The 20,498-nt window shown below is 39.5% G+C and overlaps 1 protein-coding gene across 4 annotated transcripts in view; it reads right to left on the reverse strand.

Moving 5' to 3' along the window:
- The window catches only part of CDH13 (cadherin 13), a 435,704-nt gene that overhangs the window by 11,360 nt on the left and 403,846 nt on the right, over positions 1-20,498 (reverse strand). For 3 of the 4 annotated variants that reach the window (XM_064386249.1, XM_064386248.1, XM_064386250.1), the window contains 3 exons: positions 19,249-19,391; positions 9,027-9,260; positions 7,926-8,141 (listed from right to left, as the gene is read on the reverse strand). In XM_064386249.1, the coding sequence (XP_064242319.1) occupies positions 7,926-8,141; positions 9,027-9,260; positions 19,249-19,391 (593 nt within the window). Of the gene's footprint in view, positions 1-7,887; positions 8,142-9,026; positions 9,261-19,248; positions 19,392-20,498 lie in introns of those variants that run through there. The other variant, XM_064386247.1, reaches the window with a different exon arrangement.

Below are 20,498 nucleotides of genomic sequence, written 5' to 3' on the forward strand. Positions count from 1 at the left end.
TGCAGAAGTTTCACAGTGTTTGCACCATGTGCCTATAAACTATTATGAATTTTCCCAAAAATCTCATTGAATTTGAAGGACTATTGCCGAGCAGATACCCTGTGTTTGCATTCCTGAAATTAAGAAATTTGGGGTTAATATCACCCAGAGCAAACTGGTGATCTCACTGGCCACAACACCTTGGGGAAAAGTTTATAAAACTCCATAAGTAAATTAGTTTATCCTGAAAATCTGCTGCTTATACCATCACACACAATTTGTTTCTCATTTATGTGAGAAGATATTTAAAAGCTGTTAAGGATGGGAGAAGCACTGTGTGAAATGAGAGGCTCATAACTGCCCTGAGAGCTTTGGTGGGCTCTCGTAAATTGAGTTATTGCCAGTGTTGAACTGCAGGAGCTGAAATCCGCCACGGGCTCTGCAATCAGCCCAGAGGGGCAGGGCAGAGGGGAATGTGCCAGCCCCACTCCCCAGCCTGCACAGGGGACACATTCCCCCTGCTGAGGTCATTTCACCTGTGGGACACCAGCATGAGCGGCTCTCACTCTGCTAATTTACTATAATTATATTTATGATAATAATTTATTGTTACTATTTATTACTAGGAGGCTGCAGGGGCAGATCCAAAGCAGGGCTGGTGGGAGCCAAAGTGCTCTTCTGACCCTGGCAAGGGCACTGCTGAATCCTCGTCTGTGCCTCCCCTCTTCCCTGTCAGGTACACACACACACTCCCTGTGTAATGAGCTGTTCCTAAGAAGTGCATAAAAGAAACATTTTCTGAAAGAAAAGTTGCTCAGATGAAGCAAAATTCCGACTCTCCTTGCTTAGAAATTCAGAGCCATGTGCTTCCCTAGGTTTATCAAATGAAAAAACATCTTCTAATACAATTCCTGTTCTCCAGGGATATGAAGAATCTCACTGGGAGAGGGGGAGTTTTAGGGTAGAACAGCCAAGATGTACTCCATTATTATTTTTTTAAAAATTGATGTGAATTTCAGTTGGATACTTTGTCAAAGCAGTGTTGCCTTCATTTAAGCAATAGGGAATAAATGCTTCCTTCATTTTTCAGTTCTGTCAAAACTAAACAGTTGCAGAGGTGGCTGCCTGCAGCCTGCATGGATATTTTCCCATGCTCTAATCTGATAAATGGAATGGAATGGTTGAAAATATTCAACAAGTGAAATGAGTAAGTACAGTTTTGAAATAGCAGCACTGAACAAGTCTGCTGATTTTTTCATACAGATGCTGAAAATGAAATGCATCAGCTGTAGCAGGGAGCCAACCTTTGGAAGCTGCTCAGGCAGTCAGATCTCATCTCCCACAGCAGCACAGCACAGGTTACCATCAGTTTTAAATGAGCAGAACACGAACAATCCAGACACATTCAGATCTGTAGGTACAGACTAAACCCAGCTTGAAATCCTAAATTAATCATCTGAAGAAATTCTTGTTGAGTAAGAATAAAAACGAGGGTGAAGGATTATGCTTAGAAGCCACAGAAAAGGAAAAACCAAGCTAGAAAATTGGCCAGGTGTTGGTATCAACCTGCTCATTTCAAATTTTCTGATGAACTGCTCCTAAATGTGGCACTTACCTAAGCACCAACTAATGACCTACCCCAATTACTTATATTGATAAAGTGAAGCTTTAAGACCTCATCTAAAATACTCAAAACATTAATGGCCTTTTAAAAGGCTTTGTAAGTATCCACTGGGTATTACAGAAACAAAGGCAACACCATCAAACCTTCAGGCACCACAAATCTCCTCCTAATCTTTAATACCCGGCCCAAATCTGAATAGAAAGCTGTTTACATTGAGTTATCTGGATGCTATAAAGGGAAAAATAGGAAAGGAATAGGAAAAATTGTTATAGAGGAAATATCCAAGGACAGACACGGTGAAAAGGAACAAACATCTCACGATGTGTAGTGACCATTAGTGGCAGAAAAGAAATACTTCAACTGGTCATGCATTCAGTGCCAGTTTTTAATTATAGGCCACTCCAGAGCAATTCTGATAATAACTATCTGAAATTCAATATTTATGTGGCTTTAAGAAGTTGTTCAGAGAAGAAATACAAAATATTATGCACCAACAATTACTGTGAAGTACTGTTGAGAAAATGAAAACATAAAAGCGTTCACTTGAATTCCCACCACTAAATGGGCTCTCAAACCAATCTCTTTGATGTCCATTTCATGCCTCCAGAATGACCATCAGCAATAATATTGCAGCTCCTGGGGAAGGAGCTGCATTTGCTACTAACGTTGCTCCCTTCTGCATTCCAAGCACACATCTTCCAAACTGCCCTGTTTTCTCACCTCTGCACTCCTGGAACGTGTTTGGACGCTTTCAAATGTGTGTAAAATGCCATTTCCCACCTAATTGACTCAATCAAATGTAAAGTTATTAAGCACATTTCAATATGCTGATGTGTAATTTGGGGGCATTTCTATTTGTCTTGTCTGGTGTACAAACATCCTGTCCCCAATTATGGACATCCATATGGATTTCTGGGCCATTTCAAGCCCCATTAACTTTAGGTGGGCTCACAAACTGCACAATATGTTGCAGGACTGGAAAAAAACTGCAGAGAAATCAGAAGAATGGATACAGCTCTGTGTTAAAATTGAGATTCAAATCAAGGCTGGCTCAAATTGAAGCAGCGCCTTGACCCCAAACCATCCTTTCCTTGAAAATCAACCCAAATCTTTAAGGGCACAAATAAAAATGGTGTTTTTCTCATACAGGCACTTGAGAAAGCATATATTTCAGTGATATTGAGCTGCAGAAATAATAATATGAATGTGGACCAAAGCATCTGTAAAAAAGGCAGAGAGTAATAATGGATATTGCTGCTGTTATTTGGTTTAGGAGGTGAGATTTACATCACTGCAACTCACTAAATATCAGCAATCTCCAATTACTTGGAGAGCAAAATTTAGGTGATATTTTAGGTACCTACATGGTTGTGTTCTAGCACAAATTAGAGAAGTGCAAAAAAAAAATACTAACAACCACTCAATAAAGCAACTTTCACAACAAAACCCTCCAATTTTAATAGTTTTTGCAAATCTAGCCAAAATAAGGATATTTCACTTCTCAGAAATGGGCAAACGTATCTTGCAGACTTCCTTAGTCTTTTTAATTAAACTGATCTTTTTTTAAACTTATTTAAAAATAAACTGCTCTGAAAAGCAGAAGATTGCTGTAGAAGATTAAATGGTGCTAAGACAACCTAAAAGGCAAAAAGAAAACAGCCAAACCTGACCAACAAAGCAAAGAAACAAACAAGAATATTGGTTTTAGCAAATTCACCTATGGGGAACCCTTCCTCTGATGCTCCCTCTGGAACTGGATGGAACTGGGATGAACTTTTTCCTCTTTTTCTTGGGAAAACCCAAAAATTCTACTGGAAAACCTCAATTGCTGAGCCCTGGAGCAAAAAAGCAACCTGACTGTTTAAAACTAAGCCAAGAAATTCAAAATAAAGGCTGAAAAGTGGGAATGTGCAGGTAACAAATCTGCAGAGGGAATGGAAAGAGCAGTGACCTTAAAGGTCTGTTCCATTTGAGACCTGCCCTGATTTGTCTTGTTCTGGTGCCTTTCAGGAAAGCTTTGTTTCACTTTTCAGCCATTTGATGTTCCTGCACAAATAACAGGGGTAAACAAGAGATACAGGGGCTGCTGTTGCTGTGAAAAATGAGCTGGGTGAGAGATAACACTGCAGGATTAACTCTGCCTGTCCAGCTCCATGGAAATTCAAACCCACCAGCTTCATATAATTCAAATTTTTAAAATTTTTTTGGTGTTTTGTTTTGTAATGGTTTAATAATAAACACATCAATTACAAGGGATAAAAAAAGCCACCTGTATTTTCTCTATTGGCCCTGGAGCTGCATTCCTCAAATCAGAAAAAAACCCAACAATATAGTGAGGGACAGCCAGCACTAAACAGGAAAAGTTAGTGGAAATTACTAGGAAATGAAGTTCAGGGGTATCTCTAGGGCTTCTTAGCAATTGCAGCACAGACATCTGTGCCAGTCTCTGTTTTTCAAACACACCTGAGGCCTTTCACCTTGACTTTAACAAATTAATTGCAATGTAAAGACCTCCAGCTTGTTTAAATTTTTTTTAAGATGGCATTTCCCCCTCATCTGGCACCTCATTTTCTGTTCAGAATAATAAAACTCTTCACTTGTTTCAGCTCAAATCAACTTACAGCTTTGTAGTCCACTGGCCAGGTGAACAAAAAAAAGCTTCTTATCCATGGTTGATAGTCAAAAAAAGATTAAAAAATTGGGGTTTTTCAATATGAAGTGTTCAAATTCCAGTCTTTTTATAACAAGGAAATTTAAGTAAAATATTAGTGACACAACTGTTGTGCCTTTGGTTGTTCTTTTATTCCCTCCATTCCACACATTTGAATCTAACGTGGTCTTTTATGTTGGTAGAATATAAAAGAAGATATGAAATGCAATTACCATTCTATGATTATGCAATTAAGTGAAATAGTTATTATAAAATCAAAAGCCCAGAATTCAAATACTCCTTTAAATACTACTAATAATACAAATAATTTGTAATAGATCTAAAGCTTAGTTCTGCCAGCCAGAGTGGTTCTTTCTCAGTGTCCCACAGGGCCTGGGGGAGATGTTCTTGCTGACTTTGTTGTGGCAATGTGCACAAATTTGTTTTCTGCTTGTTTTGCTCTGCCATCCCTCACCTTGTGGGATGTTGTAGCTGCTCTCACTGAAAACACTGAGCAGCCTTCCAGGGGAGCCTGTTTGTAATTCTGGTGGTGGTGAGATCCCTTTTGTACCTGAATTCTGAGCAGAGCTGGTTTAGCTGTGTCACTTGGAAACACTGCAGCACTCAGGGACAATCAGAGCAGCACCAGACATGATCCTGACAGATTTTCTCTTTCCCCACTCATTCTCTTCCTCAAGGAACTGATTGCTGTAGCTCCCTTCCCTGACCAGGAACCCAGATTTTTTTTTCCATGTTTTTTCCTCAATCTGATCTACAAAAATCTGAATTCTGTCTGAGCATTTGGTGCTGTCTTGTCTACAGTAATGGCAAGGAAAAGCTGACAGAGGACAAAATGCTACCACATGAAGTCTCATCTTAAACATGGGGTCTGCTTTAATGACAAGTGACAACATTCTTTCCAATATTTGTCACCATTACCTATTGTAACTTTGGCAACTCCTCTGCCTGTCCACTCTCCATCATTCCAGCTTGACCTCAGTAAAATTAGGTTAAATACAAAACATATAAAGATGCTCCTTTTTCCCCAATCAACTTTGTGTTCATCATCTTTCAATCCCACCTCATTGTTTTGTTGTGCAAATCTGCCCATACGTTTTGGCATCTCATATTTTCTATTTCTGGCTGCCAGAAACTCCAAATTTTTTCTTGTTCCAGCTATCTCTACCTTCCCAGAGGCTTCTGGGCAACTGTGCAGTCTGTATCCCATTATCCCTCAATATAGTGAGCACAGTAGGAGATCTCCAGAATGGGAGGAACTGCTGGGTTTTGCATCCATTTCAGTTTTAATCAGGCTCTTCACTTGTGTGCTCAGACACTTCAGAAATCTGCCACATCTGACTTCTTTCATGATTTACGAAGGAGGCACATAGTCTAAGTATAGCTAATAATTGCACCATTTAAATGATAATACCAAGATGTTTTCTACAGGAAAGATATTCATGCGAGGCTCTTTCACCACGAGCAGCTCTTTCAGAGGGCTATCTATCCTCACACCAGATGTCAAATACAAAAAGAAATACTTTGGCATGAGTTACAAAGTTCATTTGACTGAAGGATTTACCTCCCAGGAACAAGAGCCTCATAAAATACAAACACTGGGAGCAAAGTCAGCCACGTAAGGGCTTTTGCTAAAATTAAACCCATAACTTGCCACTAGAAATGGGAGGTTTCATCTGTTCAATAAGCACTAAAGTTCTCTTTGTTTTTATGGCATCATAATCTTTGATTACTCTGATAAATATTTGGACTATACAAAACATTGCAATGGAGCTAATCACAGTTATAAAAAATCTGTGTGTGGAAATGAATTGGGAACGGGGTGATAGCAGCACATTTCAGAGGAGTTCAAACACAGAACCACATTATTTTAACTGGCTCCCAGCCTCTTTCCTTTCTGTCTCTGTGCAGTTCACACCTGAGGAAAATGCTCAGGGGAGTTGTGGTGCTTGCTGGCTTTGCATAGGCATGGCTGGGGAGCAGTTCCAGAGGGAATGACAGCCATGGGATACCCTTGGAATGCCCTTGGGGTGGATTCCACCCACAGCTGAGCTGGACAAGACCTGTAGCCAAGAAGAGCGACTCAAAAAGTGCTTACCAATACTTACAACTGGCTTTATAATTCAACCTAAGGAAAATGATCAGGCTTCTTGGTGGGGGCTGTAAAGAATCAACATGAAAATGGAAACTTTGCAAAGTAAAAAGCTTTACCTCGTTGTATTCTGAGCAGATGAATTAATGTAAATAAAGTTCAAGTGCAAATCACATCAGATAAGGAAGTAATTCCAGTGGTGAAAGTCACGCCTGGTGTAGCAGCAGCAACATTTATGAAGTGGCAACAAGGATATATTTGAATCAATGGGCTGCATATTTATATCACTGCTGCAATAGTGTCACACCCTGTCAAATGTTTTTAACATATTGCTCCTAACAGCTGAAGTTTGCATTTGGTTCCAGGAGACTGAACCCAGCCCAGCTGAAGCACAGCCAAGGCAGACACTTTAGATGTCACTGATTGAGACTGAGAACAGCAATTTGCACTTAGCATTTATATAGTCCTTTTCATCTTCAAAGAGCATCACAAACATGAGCTGGTACCAGCTCACAACGACCTTCATGCCAGGCTTTTGGGATAAAAGGAGAAGAAATCAGGGACAGGATGTGTGCTCAAGCACACAGCAAGCCCCAGATGTGGAAAGGATCTCTGCCTTGACCTCTCCCCTGCCTCGTGGCACATTTCTCTCATGGAGAATCCATGGCCTTTCACCATGGCTCAGGTTTTAAGTCACTTTATAATGTATTCTGTTAATAGAAGATGAAGGTAACAGTCTTTAAAAAACAGATTTACTGTCATAGTTGTAGGAACCAAAACCAGATAAGAATTCAAAACTAACACTGCATCAAAAAGTTTGCTGGCAGTTGCCACAGGACTTGCCAGGGACACACCCAATTTAAATTGTAGATTCCATGGCTTTGAATTCCTACTTTTGAGTCAATCTGGGATTTTTTTCTTCCACTTCCAATTCAAGTTAGCTTTCCAAATGAGATTTACAAAATTCCTTTCTCAGAAACAGCAGAAATGCCTTTACCTGCCAGTTTTCTCTGCCCTCCAAGCCAGCCTGGCCATTTGATTATCAGCTCTGGGTGGTTCTAAGCCCAGAATCTCAAATAAGTTCCTCATGTTCCAGCCACTTGCACATTTTATGTGGAGGAACAGATTGAAACAGACAGGCCTCGTTTTCCTGGTGACCCAGAACAGCCATTGTTGCAGGAACACCTTTAATCTCCTCTTTTTGGGTTTGAATTGAATTCAAGTGGGGAGAGATGAAAGCAAACATTGCACAAATCTGCTACTACAGCTGGTACTTCTCAGTTTATCATATGTTAGCTCTGATTCCCTTTGATTCCCCTTAAAATTATTGCTTCTATTTCTTAATTTGACAATCAGGCATCCATTTATATTTTTATTTGACTATGAAAAAGCTCCCTCCCCCAACTTTCTCACAGCTATTCCCTCACGGAAAAAGAACCCAAAATTCCAGCATTATGATATCAGTGTGTGAATTTAACTCCTCCCTTGGAGGGTTTCTGATGCAGAGTACCAAGGAGCAGAAAAACAACACTTCATTACTTACAGCTCAGCAAAAGACTTACAAAATAAACTGAGGAGTGAAAGGAGGATTAGGGTCAGGCTGATGTGGAGAGCATCAGTTGCACTGCAGTCCATTTTGGATTTCTTGCAGGTACACACTTGTAATCTCAGTTCTGTGGTGTTGGTCAGAGGAGGTTTTCCAGAATCTGTCACTGAGATGGGGATGTTGTAATTGGCCTTTTTCAGGTTCTGAAGCAGGATGACCTGGGCATGGGTATCTGCAAAGGATGAGGGGACAATTAACCAAATGTTGGTTGCCTGGCAGGGTGAAGGAGTCTGCAAAGAGCATCAGACATGCCAGTTAGTCATGGAAATCAGGACAAAAATGAGAATACACAAAGAAAAATAACAAAAGAACTGAATTGGAGGGAAGAGACAGTACTGAAATTCTTTCATGGGCTAAAATCTAATTACAAACTTATCCCAAACACCACCAAAATAAAAATTTGTAAGAGCCCCTTTTGTTTAAGTACATTATTTGGTCTGTAAATTATTGGCAGAAGTTGACTGTGAAAGCTAATATACTAATGAAATTCTAGGGCACATAATAATACATTCCAGAAAAGAAACAGGAATAACCTACATTAAGAAGAAATGTTGTACTTTGTGCCCACAATTTGACACACAAACCTTCTGCAATGTCATGATCCTCTTACCAATTGTGTAAAGTCATAGCGCATTGGGAGATTTTCTTTGTGAAGAGTTTAAATACTTAAAATTAGGAAGCTTTTCAATTACATTGCTAAACTTATGAAAAACTTCCATGCTGTCCTACAGCAAAGCCTTGTGCACCTTGTGCAAACCAACTGTGTGCCATGAGACGCAGTAATCACAAAATTATCAGTTATTAGTAGCCCCTGGTCAATGCAGAACTGAGAAGAAAGTTCAGCCAACACAAGAGAAGGAGTTTCAGGTTCCAGACCTGTCCCACAGGCAGCTGGTCCAGCAGCCCCAGCACAGGGCAAAGCAGCAGCTTTAGCTGGGTCCATCCTACAGAACTTTCATGCAAAACCCCTCCTAAATTCCCCCAGTGCCTCAGGGGAGTACCCCAGGAAGGAGAAGTGGGAAGAATAAATAGACAAAAATCCAAGTTACAGCCTTACTGTTAAGCCTGTTGATTCTCCACAACTTTTCTGGGCCGGATTGCTTGCTGAGCTCAAATTTGAATGGATCTGTGTTGGGATGAAGGTCTTTGTCTGATGCTCCTAGAACCACTACCCTGAGATCTTTTGCATCGTCACAAACTTTTGCCAGTGTTGGATAAAGGGATGGGACGTTGTCATTGACATCCTCCAAGGTGATGTGCAAAGTTCCTGTACCCGTAGCAGGAGGGTTACCTACAGGAAAAAAACAAACATCTGTTTATTAAATCACATTTCCATAAACTCTTGCTCCTATTTGCACCTGCAGGCTTGCAAAGGGAAATAATTTTTTATTGTTCTTACCTCTTTTATATGGAAATTATTGCTTAAAAAACCTGATGAGTCACTCTTGTAAATTCCTTGCTGATTTTCAGAATGAAGCCTGTCTGATTCTCTACAGTACGGAAAATTATTCTAAGGAAACCTCTGGGAGAGGAATATTTTGAAGTTAAAATGAGAGTAGGACATGAATAGATATCTGGAACAGAATCTGTTCATCAGCACATACTGAGAGAAACACACTGGGAACCATCCCCCAGATAGATAGCACAGTATTAAAAGAATGAAGAATGAGACAGGTGAGAGGAAAAGGAGGGAGGACCCAGGTGTGAGGTGGGTGCCCAGAAACAGAACAGGACCAGATCATCCCTGAGGGCCGCGGGCGGCTCTGTCAGCAGCACTGAAACCTGCCAGAGCTCTGGGAAATGAGCTGGGTTGTTTACCCTGCGCTTTCAAACCTGCCAGAGTGATTTGCCAGCCTGCCTCAGCCCTGACCCGAGAGCCAGCTGCAGAGCTGAGGGTGCTGTTTACTCACCACTGCAAGGCTCAGTGCCAGGGCTGTGAGTGACAAACCAGCCCTGGTGGCACTGGGCGAGCTGGGAAGGCAGAGTTTGCCTGCTGGGACCAGCACCTCATTTCTGGGGCTGACCCAGGAGCTGCCAGGAGGTGCCGTGCTGAGCCAGCCACACACTGCTGCAGCCCAGCAGCTCCTTTCACTCCTTTGGCTCCCCGTGAAAATCACCTCAGAGTTTTCTGAGTGCACATTTTGTCCTTTTTTGTGCCTGGCACTCAACGAGGTCTCATCTGAAATGCTGCACTCGTGGGTTGTTTATTCCTCTTTTATTTTTTCTGGTTTAGCACAGGGAAGTGTGATCCCTGCATTTCCCTGAGCAGGAACAGTCTTACAAGTTGTGAGTTCTACACTCTTTACTAACAAGGCAAAAATGGGGTAATTTCTCTTTCTTTATAAATTTTTTTAAGGATAAACACTTTAATTAAGAAATTACACCTAAATTATTTTTATTTTAACATAATAACTTACTACTTTTGACTCATAATGTGGACTTTTTTTATTTAAACTATTTAAACCTATGAGGAAGAAGGTGAAGGGGAAGGTCAAGAAGAAGGGCTAGTCTCTGCTTTAAAACTTCTATTTTGTTTTATATATTTTACTAGATTCTAAAACTTTAAACTCTAAGTTTTCTTCTCTGATATTCCACACTTCTATTCAAACTACACACTCATAATAGTTCTATTATTTTATACATTTAATATATTCTAAATCTTTAAACTTTATACATATTTTGTTTTATATATATTACTATATTCTAAAACTAAACTCGAAGTTTTCCACTATGTGATATTCTACACTTCTATTCAAACTGCACACTCATAACAGTTCTATTATTTAATTTTGGAAGCTTTCTTTACGGCTTCAGGTCGAATGCAGTGTTCTCTTAGGGGTCGGTGTCTGTCAGTACAGAAAGTCTAAAATTCTCAGGGTTCCAACATAAACCCTTCCCAGATTGGACTCAGGAGGCTGGATTCAGTTAACCTGTGCAGCACCAGGGCAAGGTTCCACAGCATTCACAGCTCAGCCCTGCAAGAGGGGCCTTCAGCACAATCCCCCTGCCCACAGCAGCCCAACAACCCAGGCTTTTGAAACTTATCCACAGCATATTTTAATAAAGTGAATTATTGCCGTGCTGGGAGAGCATCCCAAGGCAGAAGCAAGTACCCCGTGGTGTGGATCTGATAAACTGCTGCCTGCAGCAGAATGCAATTAGTCCTTTCAATAACAAATGTTACTAATGGTGACACTTCATCTGTTTCCTGCGAGCAGAAATGCATCACAAAGGCAGAATGTTCATCCTTCTCCAGCCCTGCCCTCCCTTCTCATCTCGCACTTTGTCATCAGAAGGGTGAGGCTTGAGTTCTTTTTAATGAAAAAGAAACTATTTTTCACTTTTTATTGGACTAATTGAATTTACAGAAAGACTCCCATACGTTTTTTGTTCTTGATATATTATTAAGTAAAGTCATACGGCAGAATGGATGAAAAGGCATTCTGGTATTTGAAATATGATCATAAAAGCCAGCCTTTCATGCACTTAATTAAACTGCTGTCTTTAATTTTGAATGCATTATTTCCACACTGGACTGATAATGTCTTATGCACTGCCCTTCTTATCTTTCTCTGAAGTCAGTAATATTAAAATCTGCCTTTTGAAATGAAGAAGCCAACAGCTTTATGGATGTCCTGCTATTTTGTCACACAGATATGGCTGCATTCTCACTGCTGTGCAAATGTTTCACTCTTTGTATGGTTCAGGGGCTGGGCAAATATTACACACACAAAAAAAAAGGAGTGAAAGGAAATTGCTTCTGTCCATTTCAATGACTTATTCTCTGCTTGCTTTATTTATAATGATTTAAACAAAAATCTTTCATTGATTTATGAAGACCTCCAAAAGAAAAGCAAGCAAATGTCAGGGTCATAAACTGGAGCTTGTTAACACACGTCATAAAAATGTAACACGAAATGAATCAAGCAAAAATGGTCACAACTCCTCCACTGGGAATATGTGACTTTCATAAATTTGATGGTATTATGCTGTTGAAATAATTCAAAACCCCATGATCTCCAGACGCCTTTGATTTTGAAAAGAAAGTTTCCCATAGAATATTTTAATTCTGAAGTAAAACTCTTAATTTGCATTGTCAAACCTTGTGGCTGAGAGCAGAATTAATGAGCAGAGCAAGACCTAAAGGGTCCAGCAATCCTGGGGGGAAGTTTTCCAACGAGCTCTGATCCCATTTGCCACTGACCAGAACTGGCCATCCCCACTGAGGATGAGCTCTTTAAATATTTGGGTGCCTGTAGAGCCCAAATGGAGAAAGAAAGAGAGAATTCCAAACTCCCAGAAGTGGGAATATACCATGGCAATCATAGAAGTGAAACAGCATCACTGGTTTGTGCAAAAGCTGTGAAACAGGCGGAAGGATGGAGAATTTCACAGTGAAACAAAGTGGAAACTTGGTGGTGAACTGAGTCTCCAATGCAAGGGGCTGGTACCAGGAGATGTGGATTTTAAATTGGATTTTAGTGCTGCCAGCATGAATGACCAGGTTGCTACCATCAGTTGAAAAAGTTTGAAAATAAATGTTATAGAAAAAGATACTTTGTATACTCTTAATGCTTGAATCTTCATGAAAAGCTGCACAGAATTATATGAGAATTACCAAAGTCACACCACTTACACACTGCTCTTCAAACAAGAACAGTGCTTCTCACGCTTTCTAATGATGCAGCTCTGGGAATCTAAACACAAATTTCTGTCTCATCCCTCACTTTGGTTTTTTTTTTTTCCCCTCCATATGCTGTTTTTCTGCTCAGAAAATCTGTGTGTGCTCGGTGCTTTGGCAGCAGTCCCCTCCTGCAGGCAGGGATCCCGTGCAGATCCCGTTCCTCTGCATTCCAAGCTCAGGGTGAGCTCCATTCACGGTTCAGCCAAAGCAAATGGAACCAGACAGGGGGAAGACACCAAAATCTGGGTGTGCTGCTCCCTGGACTGCTCTTCTCAAAGCCATGTGCTGACATTTTGTCCCTAATTCCCCATGAATTCAAATTTCCTATGCATTTCCCATCTATATTAACATATAAAAATAAAAGATATAAAATATAAAATATATAAGTATATAAAATATATAAAGTAAAATATAAAACATATAAAATATAAATTGTATATTATACATTTATATATAACACATAATATATATGTAGTAAATATATTAAAATATAGTAAATCTAATATATAATAAGATAAAATAAATATAATATATAAAAGTAAAATATATAAGCAAATATAATATAAAATATAATAATATAGTAAATATATAATAGATATATAAATAAATATGTATTATATGTTTATATATAATATATAAAATATATTTAGTACATGGTATATATATTATATAGTATGTATAGTGTATATATATACTGTATATACGATATATATAATATATTTACTATATATATAGTAAATATATTATATATATAAATATATAAATATATATTAATATATATGTTTACTATATTATATATAGTAAATATATAATGTATTTATATAAAATATATTATACCTTTATATATAATCTACAAAATATATATTATAAATAGTATATATATAATATATTTATATAAAATACATAAAATAATAAAATATCTGCGTGTTACAAAGTAGCAGGACATCCATGATGCTGTTGGCTTCTTCCAAAGTTGCAACCCTTCATTCATCCCCTCAAATATTATATGCAGCTCCTGGTTTTGAGTAATTACATTTCAGAAGAGCACAGCTCTTTCAGCATATCAAATTGCTACTGACATATGCCATCCGTCTTAAATACTGTTTTCAACATTCTCATTTCTTTTTCAAATCATGAGCCCATGATGGCAAATTAAAACAATATTTTGTGTGCAATTCATACTTTACTGAAATTTTAAATGGCAAGAAAAGGATGAGTCTTCAATTTATTTTCTCTTCTCAATTAATACAGCAATTAAGATAAGGGGTATAAAACTGGCTTAATTGGGTTGCCATGGTAACTAATTGCCTGATTTCTTCAAAAAATAGCGTGTTTTAGGTGGAATCAATCTATGGTAATTTAATTATGTACATCATGGAGTGAGGAGACAGGTTAGATGCATGCCAGGAAAGGTTCTAATTGCAAACTGCCACACATCTCTTTGTTACTCCAGCTTTTTCTAGTGCTGTGTGTTACTGGTTATCACACCGAGGACAGGATAATAAGTTTTCTTTCTAATGATTAGCAGTGCCAAGACCTGCACAATAAATGGGATTCAGGATTGCTTGGGTTCAGCTGCTCTTTGGAAAGAAGGAAAGAGTGAGAATTAGACCCTAATTCACCATTTCTTAATTTTACTCAGGAAAAGTGAGACAGTGCCACAGCTCACAAGTACAGTGGCCACAGCCAGAGAAGCAAGGTCCAAGTTGCTTTTTCTTAAACTGTCAGTGTAGCTTAAGGCAAACCCTGAACTCACAACTAAAATGACTTTTAATGATGTTTATTCTCTTTGTTTAATGCAAACAATGAAGTTCTTATATTCCCAATTCTTGCCTCAGGAGCTCCCTGGTGACAGGAGTGGCAGGGAAGCAAGGTGGAATCAGACACTGGATCAGACTCACTGGGAGAATATTTCTCCCTGGCTTTAGGTGGGACCCCATGGGAGTGGCATCCAACCACCCCCCAAAAAAGTGGAATCCAACTTCACTTTGCATTTAACCCAACCAGCAAGATTAGTGGGTCATTATTGGTCAACACGGGTGGGTTTTCCATGAGTCAAGTGACCAAAAATATCCAAAGATTTTGTTTTTTATAGAGATAGAAAAAGGTGACAGAATGGGATATTAATTCCACAAAAAAAGAGTGATTCTTTAATAAATAAGGTAAATCTGGGTAAAGGGAAATTATTTCTCATGCCTCCAAAAGGAAATGGAGAAAATAATTTTATCTTTTAAAGATTTCACACCCTTTCCAGGTATTTTTCAGCTTCACCTCCAGCCATTGCTTCCTTGTTCCTTACTTTTTCTAGATTGTGACTCAAACTCCCAGAATACAGGGAAAAAAAACACCAGACCTTTCCTGGAGAGTTTCTAGCAAAACATGCAGGTGTTCTGCTTTGTGATCCTCATCCCAAATTCAGTGAACAGTGGGATCTGCAGGATGACACCACATTTGGAAGGTCTGTTCCACAGAAGTTTCTCAAACCCAAATGATTTCTCCTCTCGTGGAATGAGCAAATTTCCTTTTGGCAGAAAAGATCCCAATAATGCCGTGATGCTGCATTGGGTTCAGTGATTAGAGTGCTACATAAAATGATCACCGTTGTTGGCACTTTTGTTAATTGAATGAAACCTCTGATGTTTCCCGAGTTTGCATAAACCTGAATTTGCCCCATTATCAGCTCATTCTCAGATTAAACACAGTTCATGGCACTTTAACGTGTTAACTCTGCTGCATGGTATTTCCTACCAGCGTTTAATTTCTTCTTTAATAGGCCAGAGACTCTGTGGTCACACAGGTCTTTAATAAAAAGTTTTCAAATTCTAAAGACACTACGTTGACCTTTTACTGAAATCAAATGTACTGAGAAAATTAGGATATTTCTTCCAAAAAGTCCTTTTTAAAGCGTAATACAACCCCATAAAAGGTCAAAATTTATTATCTATAAATTAACACTCTTTCCATCAAATTTGCTGTTACACATTCTTTCAAGTGTGTTTGGGAAGATACAGGAACTGTTTAGATCAGGAATAACATAATTCATACTTTACCACCTTTAGCTGCAGTTAATTTGATAATGCAGAGAAATAATATCATAAAGGCCAAAAAGAATCTTAGTAAAGAACTAACTTATTTCCTGCAGTGGAGTGACTCCATTTTCTATGCCCCTTTCATTGTTCCTGTCCTACTGGTAAAGTGATATCCCAAAAAAAGATAAAGATGTGACAGATTTATACAAAGAAACACCAAGCACAAAGCTCCAGGTTTTACTTGTGACAGAAATATCCAACGATTTACAGATAAAAAAGAAAATGCCCTGGCACTTGCTCCCTGCACTGAGGTGTAACAACCAGGAGTCATGTGGAAGTGGTGACAGATTCTCCACTGACATCAGCAAAAGGGGATGGAAAAAGGAAAAAGGATCACTGTGGGGTTTGTTTGCAGCTGTCTCCACTCCTGCCCCAGGACTGCACTCCAATGTAAGGTCATTTTATAAAGGGGTGAGCGTGGAACACAATGGGACAGCAGAACCTTTTCTGTAAGCATGTAAATGCTATGAAGAATATTTGTATTTATCTTTTAGAATATGGCTCATGGGCTTCAGCAATGGCTAAGGCACAAGGTTTTATATGATTTTAGAGTTATTTTCTATAAATTCTGTTAAAGTTTATCACAGATCTCACAGTGCCTGTTGCTTGGAGCTGCTCTGGATGCCAATTCCCACTGCTGGGCATTGCCTGAGCTCTGTATTTCCAGGAAAGGGAAGGAAAGCCTGTGGCAGCTCAGACTTCCTCAGTGCCTGTGCCATCTCAGGAGCCATCTCAGATTTGACTCAGAGATAAGCTGAGAGGCCGAAGGAAATAAAAACCTCCACTGAATGCTTTTGAAGAAAGAATTTCTGCTAAAGCATTTCTTTTTCCCCCTCTCCTTCCCTTTCACCACAAGTCAGTTAGCCCAAGCAAATTACTTGTTCTATTGGAAATGCCTCTAAATTTTCACTTTATTACCCTATTTCATTTGGCAGTTCTTAATCCTGCTGTTGGCTGCCCTCTCACTGAGAAGTCCCAGGCATATTCACTGGTATTAGACAGGCTCCACTTATTAACCTGAAGAGAGAGGTCTGCAGTCTGTGGGCAATGCTGCTCTAAAGAGGTGCAGATAGTTATGTTCAATCTGATTTTTTCCCCTTTTTAAGTTAACATAACCTTCTTTTAGAGTCCTGAAGTAATTCTGTATTCATTTAATATAATTTTCCCACAATTTGGTTTCTCATCTAATGCAATATTTCAAGTTGGACATTAGCTCTGATGGTTGCAGGGATAAAGTGGGTCTCCCAGCTGTGCTAGATCACAGTGTCAGCCTGGAAACAAATTTGGGAACACTTCCCAGGGATACATTTAGTCTTTGCAGGGGCAAGGCAGACCCCCAACCTAGTGAGATTAACTCTAAAACTTCCTTGGCTGCTTTAGCCAGAGCCATTCATCCAGGCCAGCAGGAAATTTTCCCACTTCCCAGCCCATCTCTAAGTTGAATTTGCTCCCCAAGCTGCCTGGTAATTAATGCAGAGGTGATGCAGGGCACAAGGTTAATATCAGCTAATTAAGTTCTGCTGTTTATTCCCACTCCCACGTGTGGCAGGGCTACTCATGGCAGGAAAAGATCATTATTAACCCCTTAGCATGACAGTACACGTGTGGTTTCTAATCATTGCACTCACAGGAGTCAATAATGCTGGAGAAGATGAACTCCTGCACTGACAGAGCTGCACAATCACAAATAAACACAATTACAGGGGCTGGAATCAGGTGCTGGCTCAGAATCCCAAGTGAACAGGATTCCTTTGTTCTGCTGTTCAGCACAGCTTCCCCTTCTCCCACTTTTCCAGAATAGAAACAAAAAATCTGAGAATTAAAAGCAGTGAAGTTCTGGGTTTAGAATAAATGAGCAAGGCCTAAGTTGCAACATAAAGGTGTCACCCAAAATCACATTACTCAGGCTGGTTCCCACAGTCAAAAACTCTCATCTCTTTTTTCCATCTATTCTCTGTGACATTATCTGACTTCACCTTTAAAACACAACTTTGTCCTTTGGGTAACCCCTCAGTAATACCCCAAATTTTTACTTTCATTGACATTTCCCAGTGCACCTGATTTTGAGATGCATTAAAAATAGAAAAAAATCCCATAGCAAGCAAAAGACAGAAATATGTTTAGTGCTACATTTTCCCCCAGAAATTTCTTTACGAAAATATGTATATTAATATATAAGTAAATCATCTCCTCAGCAGAATTTTTTTCTGTTATACTTAAGGCGATATTTTCTTTCTCCTGTCAGGCCCTGCAAATGTTCCCTGAGTCATGTGCTTGCAAAAATGTAAAATTACTCTCTTAAAAAGAGCATTTTACAATTCATCACCAGGGCTAAACCAGCTGCAGCTGTGAAAAAGTGTTAGCATATTAGCTGTTATATTACAGGCAAATCTTTTATTTATTTTGTGCCTTTAGCTCAGGAGATTTGGAACATTCAGGATTTTCTCTTTCTTTCTCTTCTCCTAAGTCACTCTCTGAATTGTCCCTAGATAGCTTAATTTGGATTCTATTTGACAGGAGGAACTTTAGTACACACAATATGCAAAAATGGTTGCATTTTAACAAGGAGTTTAGTTGTGTTTTTATTGCCACTGTCAATGTATTGAGTAGATTATAATCCAGCATATCAAGGATGAGTTGTTATTGGTATTTAAGTGCCTCAGGCATGCTGACTGCTCAAATATTGTGAAGAAATTAACTCTGATTAGGATGATTTATTACATTTCCAAGAATGTTTCTAGACTAATTGCACCTAGCATTAAGACATAAATCTGTGAGGCATAAACGTAAATTAAAGCTGTTACAAATTTGAAGTTTTAAGTAAATTCCTCTTTCTTCTTGTTTCCAAAATGGTCTCTCATACATTTAGGTGGCCACGCAGAGAAGTGCTGCAGCACGTGGTTGATTTTACACAGGTGATGCCTTGGGAAGGCTGAGCTAGAGCAGAGACTAGATGGAGTTACAGAATAAAGCAGGGATTTATTAAAAGGATCTCCTCAATGGATCCACCTTGGGCAGCACAAGAGCCCAGCCAGGGCTGCACCCAAGACAAACCAAAATGAATCTGAAATGAACCCAAGATGAACCCAAATGGTCCCAAAATGAACCCAAGATGAACCCAAATGGTCCCAAAATGCACGAGCGCTGCCGGGGTCTCTCCCTGGGCTCAGCTCTGCTCCATGTGCACATTGCAGTTCAGTGTCCAATCCCAGCTGCAGCCCCTGCAGTCCCATCCTGCTTGTTTTTCTCTCTCCAGCCCACGGGGTTTGTGCTCTTGGGGCTGAGATTTGGATCACTTGTCCTTGGTGCCCAGCTGGAGCAGGAATTGTTTTGTGTCCCTGCTCTGTGCACAGAGCTCACCATCCCCTGATGTGAATCCAGACCCACACACTAAAGCAGCACAGAATGTGAAAAGTATAAAAGCTAAACCTGAGGCATGACATGCAGCTTTCAGAAGAGAGCATTTCAAGCAGGAAATGAAGGATTTGTTCCCTGTGGTCACTCACCACTGTCGATGGCCAGGAACAGAGCAGTGTAGATGTTGTTGTGCACGAAGGGAGATTCCCTGTCCAGCACTGCCGTGGTGCCAACGGTGCCATTGGTGGGGTTGATTTCCAGCCACCCTGCTGGGTCCTTGTACACTGAATACCTGAACAAAAGTGCAGAAGTTGTTAGCAAATTATAGATCTGAACATCAAAAAAATGCATTGCTGCACAGGAATCTGCCTGGGCACTCTGTGGCTTTCACAGTGGATCTCTTCATATTGCAAAAACACAATTTAAGCTTGGGCCTTGCCTTAGAGACAGTTCAGTGTTGTTGGAGGTTTGGAGATGTATATGTCCCAAAGTTTAGCAGAGAAATCAATATTTAGGACATTATATAGGACCTGTTTCCTACTGCTGTGTTATACAGCCAGAACACTTCCAACAGGCTCTGCACCCACACTGACCTCATGAATCCTATCACAGACCTCCTTTTTCCAGACTACAAATTCCAGTTAGACCAGAAACTGTCCTTTTAATTTATCTTTTAGTGGTTTTTTTTTTTTCCTCCTTACCATTAGTTACTTTGGGTGAGCTGGAAATGTTCTAAATTGTGGGGAATGGTAGCAAGAAGAGAGTGAGACAATGAATTCACCAAGTCTGGAGGAGGTGGTTACACCCAGCCCTGTTTGCACACTCTTGTTCTGCACTCTGGGACCTGGAGCTTCCTCCTTCTGCTGCTTAAATCCAACCACATCCACGTTGCCTCAATCAGAGTTTGGGAATGCTGTCTCCAATATGAAATTCCCTGGTGGGCTTTTTTCCCTTTAATCAGCACAAATATTCAGCCCCCAAAACTGGAAATGTTTAGAGAGATTGTGGAGTTTACACCCCAGGAACTTCCCTGAACTTGACTGAAGCAATAAATAAAAGAATGTTCATGATTAGGTCCTAATTCTCTACTCAGCTAAATATATTAAGTAAAGAACAACCCAGAGCTGAATTAACTGATACCAATTCCCTCTCCAATTAAATGTGTTAATATTTTAAACCAAAACTCCAATCATATAATCAATACCTGGGATAATAACCTGTTTATCTTTTTTGTAGTGAATTGTTATAGGTCATAAACCACCATACAACCTTTTATAGACATTTTAAATTACTAGTAATTGACATGGAACCTGCTATTATTTTATGAGTCTGTGCCAAGGCAGTGCCTCACAGTGGCATTCACCTGAAAGTGAATTCACCTCAAAGTCCTGTGTGATAA

The sequence above is a fragment of the Passer domesticus genome, chromosome 12, assembly GCF_036417665.1.
Source record: "Passer domesticus isolate bPasDom1 chromosome 12, bPasDom1.hap1, whole genome shotgun sequence".
NCBI lineage: Eukaryota > Metazoa > Chordata > Aves > Passeriformes > Passeridae > Passer > Passer domesticus.